We start from the raw sequence: 7,480 nt of genomic DNA on the forward strand, positions 1-7,480 counted from the left end.
GATATCAGGCCTTGTGTATAAATTTGTTGATCTGCACATAATCTCTAATAATCTGTAATAATCTGGCAAGTAAACAATAACAAAAAAGCTAAGTAAGCAATGAGTATCAAATGTATGTAGCAGATCTATGTGCATCACAATTCTTTGGTTTATAGTACTGCTAGTGTTTGGGCAAGCTGGAAAAAATAACATCTTGGAGGCTGCTGTCTTCTGTATTCTTCAAGAAACATGACTTTCACGCATTTTCTCTCATTGTTCCATCATATTGGAAAGAGATGACCCATAAAGCTCTGTATCTACCAAGTTCTTTTGCTTTCTGACAAGCCTGCCAGAAGGAAACTAGAGGTGATGGTCATTGTACACTGACTGGTGTGAAATAATAGGGACTCTCAACAGAAATGCCTAGGTTGCCTTGACTGTGTTTTATAAGCTATTAATTAATTACAGGTACCATTCCAGGGATCAAGGATTCCAAGATAAAGGAAGAGACACACACAGGTAGTAAACTCAAAGTGTTTTATTCCACCTGTATATATGTATGCCCTTAGAAAAACAATAAAAGTCTACTGCATTATAAGGGAAAAGTTATGTCCCTAACAATTATGAGTACATACCAACCCCAAGAGTGATGAGTGGTTCAGCACAGAGGCCCATTCTGGGGTGTCGGCAGGCACGGAAGCTTAGTGGGCATCCCTGCAGAGGCAATGTGGTCCTTGAGTTCTGGTGCCCCCCCACCAAAGGTGTGTGTGGCCTTATATATCATAATTTTTTAGCGTCGTCCTGACACGACCGGTGCACGACAGGATGAGGCACGTCCGAATTTTTGAGTACCCACATGCCTTTGGTCACATATGTTGGCTCTACACATGTGCAGAGTCTAAGGGTGGTTGTCAGTCTCCCCTGGGGGTTGTTACTTCCTCACCCTTCCTCATCATCACCTCTAAGCATCCTTGATGGGCTGTTTGGCCGTGAGTCAAGGCTCGTTATCCTTTCATTTTCCTTAGCTGAAGTTTTATTTGCACTGCTTGCTCCTTTTTCGCTCTAGTCCCACAGGCCAGCTGCACCTGCTTACTCCCTTCTCACTCCATTCTCACGGTAGAGCTGCACCTGCTTACTTTTATAGTCAGGTTGACATGGCCTGCTGCAGACCATCTCCATTAAAAAGTGTCTTCGCACACAGATACTTATACAGGCATCGTGATGCAAAGGTGTGTTGTAAAACGATCACTCTCTGGAAGTTAATTATAAAACTGCTGGTAAGGAAAACAGCCTGTAACAGGACATGTAGTCAAATAGTTTTGTTCATCTTAGGACAGATTCTTGTACCTCACATTCTAAGGAATAGTTTACTTATTTATTTTTCAAAGAAAGGGAGAGGAAATGAGGAAGATGAAAACAAAGGTGCCAGCACTTTTTACTCTGACTGATACTGAATAGTATGTACTTACACCTGATAGATCTATGAAGGATTCAAGATGTGCAGAGCATAGTGTATCAGTCTGACCAGAGGAAATGAAAAACTTAAAACAAAAGCACTTTTATATTTATTGAGGCATTTCAAGATCCAGTACTGTAAGCTAAGCAGAAATAATTTTCAGCAACTGCTAATGAAAGCATGTAATATTTTTTTCATGATTTTAGCTTTATGAAAGTTAAGCATGTACAGGAAATTAAGAGGGAGCATAAAGATGGAATCTGTATGTTTAGAGTTTAAAATTTCATGTTATCATGGTGAATAAGGTGGTGGTGACTGATCTGCAGCAATTTTGTCATACGCTGGTGGAGCATCAGGTACCTATGGTAAGGAAAATGGGTGTGAAAGATTGAAAAAACAACTAAGGTACAAGAAAGTGACATTAAACATGCAGCAGGCTATTTACCATCATATTAGATGCAGTATTATGGCTTACAATAGATGAGATCACTCATTATGTCTATCTTTTAGGATTATTTCTTTGCTAGTAAATTTTCTGGTTTTGCCGCAAATTAAATTAATTTTGTTGGTATTGTTCATCCAAAGACAGAATTTTCAGTGTTGTAAAGACAGGACTTTTTAAAAAAATATATCAGGGTTTTTTATATTGAGAATTTAGATTAATATTGAAGATTTTCTTTTAAAAGTCTTATTTCCAGTGTTATCAATGTGATCATCTTATTTAAAATTGTTTGTAAATTACCCTTTTCCTTATTCTAAAGCCATTACTTGGCATATATACTTATTGCTTAAGTTAATTTAACTTTTTTAAAGTTATTGATTTTAATGTTCATCTTTCCATAATGATTAGAAGATCTAAAACCTTGAAGTTTTATAACGCTCCCTGACAATGCCTGTCAGAGTATAGTATACCAGACACACTCCATTTGTTGTTTGGCAGAATGGCAGAACATCTGTTAAGGAGATGTTTCGGGGTTCTTTCTAGTATATTTCAGCATTCAGGTGGTACATCAGTGATCACACGATTTAAGAATAAATTAGTAAAAAGAGAATTTTAAAAAGAATTCTAAACAGTAGATTTGAAAAACCCTTTACACAGTAAAAATTGTTCAAAATACTGCTTTCTAAGTTCATGTAGAGGCATTGAAGACCCAATCTAAAGAGCACACTCCAAGAAAGAAATCATCAAGTGCCTGTTTACCAAGATTGTCTCACCATGTCTTACTGTGTTTTAAGTACATGAAACCTTGAGTTGCAACTTACCACAGGACTAAAGTTTCTGTACTCCTGCAGAGTCATTTTGCAGTCCAATATTGCTCCCTCACCTACCACGTTTCGTACTGTGCCCGCACTAGAGCTTTTGCTCTGTGACAGATCATAAAGAAATATGAGGAAGATGAAAGGAAGAAGAGACTGTGAATATGGAGCAAGTTATGCATCATTTAATGTTTGACAGCACATTTACAGTATGTATTAGAATCTGGGATTAGGGCCAGAAAAATGCAAGCAAATAAGAGAAATCATTTACCTATCAGTTTTTGCTGTCTCTGTTGAGACATACTCTTTATCCTGTATTATCCAATTATATTGACAGAAAAATGCGGATCACATTTTTTAGGTCCAGGACTGCTGCAGGAACTGACATCTTCCCATGCACCTGAATGCCTCCTCTTTTTTATCCCACCCATTTATTTGCTTAATCTCCAAACATTTTCTTTTCCATTTTTCCAACATTTCTTTTGTACACATTCTGTATCAGTTCTCCCATAGCCAAAAGAAGCATATGGAAAATCTGATTTTCAAAACCAGAAAGTAGTAATCTGCAGTGAGATGGAATTAAAAAAGAGATTGTGCTTTATGCCATGGTGTACAAAAAAGGCATTTGGCTTGCTTTTTGAAGGTTTTTTTATTACTTTCATTTTTGCAATATTTCAATATGAAAGTTGAGGTTTTATGTGTTCTGCCTGTTGACATATGCATTGGATAGATAATTGGAAAGGGAATGGGACAAAGTTATTGGACATAGCAAGGAAATGGATTTGCTGACTTTGATGACAGGTATGTTGGGGTTTTTAATCCCGAATAGTCATATCTTTTTCATGATATTAGGATAATTAGAAGCTACTTACTGTAAAACATATAATTGGATAAAACTTGTCCTGATTCCAGCTGGGATAGAGTTCATGTTTTTCTCAGTAGCTGATACAGTGCTGTATTTTGAATTCATTATGAGAATAATGCTGATAACACACTGATGATTTGTTTATTGCTCGGTTGTGTTTACTCAAAATCAAGGACTTTTCAGTGTCTCATGCTCTGTCAGTGAGCAGGTGCACAAGAAGCTGGGAGGGAGCATGGCTGAGACACCTGACCTGAACTGGCCAAAGGGATATTCCATACCACAGAATGTCATGCCCAGTGTATAAACTGAGGAGTTGGCCAGGAGGAGACAATTGCTGCTTGGGTATGGGCTAGGCATCAGTCAGCAGGTGGTGAGCAAGTGGACTATGCATCACTTGTTCCTCTTGGGTTTTATTCCTCTCTCTCTCCCCCCTTTCCATTATTGTGATTATTAGTAGTAACATTAGTAGATTATATTTTGTTCCAATTACTAAACTGTCCTTATCTCAACCCATTAAGTTCACCTTTTCTTTCCCATTCTCCTGCCCACTGGAGTGGTGGAGAAAAGTAAGCCAGTGGCTGTTTGGTGTTTAGTTGCTGGTTGGGGTTAAACCACAACAAACTTTCACTTTAAAGGATTAAAGACTTCCCTTTGATAGGAGAGAGAAGAGAACTTCAAAGATAAAGTTTTGAGACTTCTAACAAGAGATGTTATGAGAAGGATTTCACCATTATTTATACTTTCTAAGAAGACACAAAGGATTTTTTAGAAGTAATGTTAAGAAAACAAAGCACTCTTCCTTTTTGTAAATCTTAAAAAGTTAAGTCAGGTTTACAGGTGAATCATGCATCACCCATATGTGAACATATTTAATTAGTTACTTTTAACAGTTATTTTTCTTCTCTGCTTCCTAGATTTACTCTAATCATATCTGTCCTTATCTAGGGGTAAGTCTTATGAGAAGTGAATGTTACTTTTATCAGTGTATATATTGCCTCAGATAATGATGTCCTGTTACAGATTCAATGTTCTCTGCATTAATTTTGTGCAAATAATGGTAATATGTTGTCAAAATAATAGCATGCTAGAAATGAGCTGCTGTGCTTACCCGCAGACTTTTGTAGCCACTACGTCTTTTGTAATACCAGCAGCCAAAGGCAAGTAAAATTGCCAGCACCAAAATCAAGAGTCCAATACCCAGAGCTCTGTTGGGAAAGCAAAGCAAAATAATTAACACCACAACTAGATGCATTCTCCCGGGAGCAAGAATGACTAGAGCAAAAGTTTGTGTAGGTATCCTTTTACTGGAGGAAGGCATGGAGCAGAATTTACCTCAGAAAACAGACAAAGTATCAATAACTTCAGCCAGTCTCTGTAGATGCAGCAGTTAGCTAGATTCTCTGCCAAGTTCTTCAGCATTTTAAAAATGAAAAATATACTGCTTCAAAGATAATAAGCTAGCAGTGACTACTGATTCTAACAAGATACCTGTGTGTAAGTCCAGTGAACAGCATTGCGATATTGGAAGAGAATGTGAAATAAATTAAATGCCACACCCGAGACACAGCTCATGTTTATTTATTTATTAAATTTCTCTAGGCAGCAAGTAGTGACAAATATATCCTAATTGCATCATAGTGCAACAACCGCTGGTGACAGAAGGAATTTTTGGTTATATAAGACACTGTACAACCTGAAAACACGAGTAAGAAACTTTGAATTATTCATAAAGATCTCTGTAATTATTTAGTTCTTGTTCTATGACATCTTAGGTACAGTATTGTGTCACTGGGTCATTTTAGGGAAAATATGCTTTGCAAACTGTGCTGTAAGACATCCTTCCCACTGCTCACTTGGGAACTTGGGAGAAGCAGCTCAGTTCCACTGTCTGTCAGAAAGCAAGCTGACAAGGTAACTGGAAGTTTGCTAGTCACAAAACCCCTTTCTTCTGTGTAAATATCCTCCCTGTTAAGACATATGGAATTCATTCCACTTTTTTTTTTTCTTTGCCTGTCCAGGAACAGAAGAGTATGCAAAACACTTAAAAGGAAGAGCATATGGGAATGAAGTTACTATATGAATCAGGATAAACCCATTCAAGCATACTTCTGTGTGTCTTAGACCCAGTTACCCTGCAATAATTACCACCAGGCTTTTCCATTGGGACTGAGTAGTGGGGTATGTGACTTAATAGAGATTATCTTATATCTATTTGCTATCATTTTCATTGACTCCATGTCTCATGAAGGAGTGTTTGCTTGTGACCTAAGAAGTCTGAGAGAAGATGCAAGCAGATTTGTGTGGCAGAACAGGCTGCCTTTTTGTATGAACTGCCTGGGTGCTGTTTGAAACATGAAGCCCCTTGGAGTCAAAGGGATTTTCTTCGTCACAAGTACCTGGCTCTTGCAAGGTTCTCCTGCCCCTTGAAGGCTTCATGTTGGCTGGAGACCTGTTTAACCCAAGAACATAGCTCACAGCATTCACTTGCTTTGTGGTGCAGTCATGTCGCAGCTGATATCCAAAGTTATGAAATGGTTACACTGGTTTTATTACTGTCCCCAGCACTTGGGGACTTGGAGAGACTTGGAGAGACTTGGAGACTATTTCTCCAACTTGGAGAGACTATTTCTCTAAGCAACTGCTGCCCTCTACATTTTGAGACTGCCTTCTGCTTTTCACATGTTCTGCTGTTTTAGCTGTTTGTTAGCTAGTATACACCCAGAATGTGTGTTGTTTCTGGAGCTGGTGCTTTTGACCACACGTTTGCCATCTAACTTCTTCCCCACCTATTCAGAGACTAGTATGGAAATTGTGTGTGCAATTTCTTGCAATTTCAGTTAAAGCTGCAGCTGTTCTGTGAGGAATCTGGGCCCGTATCTTGAATACCTCTTCTGGTACTGGAAGGAGATAGTCACTTTTCTCTCACATATCTAGAAAAACTGCTTACAATTGCAGCCACTGGAATTCACAGCAGTTAGAGGTGAGCATGCTTAGTTGTAAGTGCTGTGACATGACTAGTCAACTTTTCCTTTTGAAGACTGAACTGCTTTGAAAAGACTATGAGAGATCCTTCCCGTTTATTTATTCTCTCTGCCCAGAGTTGATCATGGAGGAACAAGTATCTTGCAGTGCGTGTTTGTGTGTGTGTGACAAGTCACCAAGTTTGGGACCCAGTAAACCACTACCAGAAGCGCACTTCACACACAGATATCCCAAGCACACTGGAAGTATTTGTCTAACATAATAAAAGATAGCCAGCTGGATGGTGTCTCTAATAATCCAAGACCCAAGATATTTTGTCCTAGCCCAAAGCTAACAAAGTATTAGTCTGAAACAGTTCTGCTTAAGTGGACTCTCATCCAGAAACAATTTGCTGAGAGACACATTTGTACGGCATTGATGTCTCCATCTGCTTTTTTCTAACTATTAATCTGGAGGTTTCCCATGTTATTTAGGGTGAGACAATGTCCCTTTGAGGTTCCCAAGAGAGGTCTGTGGATCTAGTGGTAAATTTAGTGTGAAGATCACCTTGCCACAGCCCCAAGACAAAATTCCAAATAAGCCTCAATAAACCTGGAAAATTTATTATAGTGGCTAATGACTTGTGATTACATGATCAAACTATATTCTTGAATTCTGCCAATTCCAAATTTTCTTAACCATTGAGGACTCTCTTTATGATTGCACAATGACAAACATTAGAGACAATTACAGGATAGCTAAAATGCACTCTACTGTATACAATGGTGAGTTTTTCTAGTGCTATTTTCTAGATTTCTTTCAATGCAAATTTTTTCACCAGCTTACATGCTAGCATAGGATTTGTTTTATGCTTACTCTTCTGCTGCAAAATAGGTGTTTCCTTTCCCTCTCAAGTAGTTGCCATCCAGGTGGTGGTTTCTTCTGGGCATTTTGTGAGATCG

General features: G+C 38.3%; 1 protein-coding gene across 1 annotated transcript; it reads right to left on the reverse strand.

Annotated features, from left to right (window-relative positions):
* Nucleotides 1–1,726: 1,726 nt before the first annotated feature.
* MLANA (melan-A) lies at nucleotides 1,727–7,468 on the reverse strand. Its single transcript, XM_009075638.1, has 4 exons — nucleotides 7,395–7,468; nucleotides 4,666–4,762; nucleotides 2,699–2,800; nucleotides 1,727–1,795 (listed from the first exon to the last, which is right to left on the reverse strand). Exons 1-4 carry the CDS (start codon nucleotides 7,466–7,468, stop codon nucleotides 1,727–1,729), a joined length of 342 nt encoding a protein of 113 aa, XP_009073886.1.
* Between the last annotated feature and the right edge of the window lie 12 nt (nucleotides 7,469–7,480).

The sequence above is a fragment of the Acanthisitta chloris genome, unplaced genomic scaffold (genome assembly GCF_000695815.1).
Source record: "Acanthisitta chloris isolate BGI_N310 unplaced genomic scaffold, ASM69581v1 scaffold4705, whole genome shotgun sequence".
NCBI lineage: Eukaryota > Metazoa > Chordata > Aves > Passeriformes > Acanthisittidae > Acanthisitta > Acanthisitta chloris.

Coding starts and splice junctions, on each gene's coding strand:
- MLANA (XM_009075638.1), bottom strand. CDS start 7,468: ATGCCCAGAAGAAACCACCACCTGGATGGCAACTACTTGAGAGGGAAA. Junction 4,763..7,394: donor ACCTATTTTGCAGCAGAAGA/GTAAGCATAAAA, acceptor CTTTCCCAACAG/AGCTCTGGGTATTGGACTCT. Junction 2,801..4,665: donor GTGGCTACAAAAGTCTGCGG/GTAAGCACAGCA, acceptor GATCTGTCACAG/AGCAAAAGCTCTAGTGCGGG.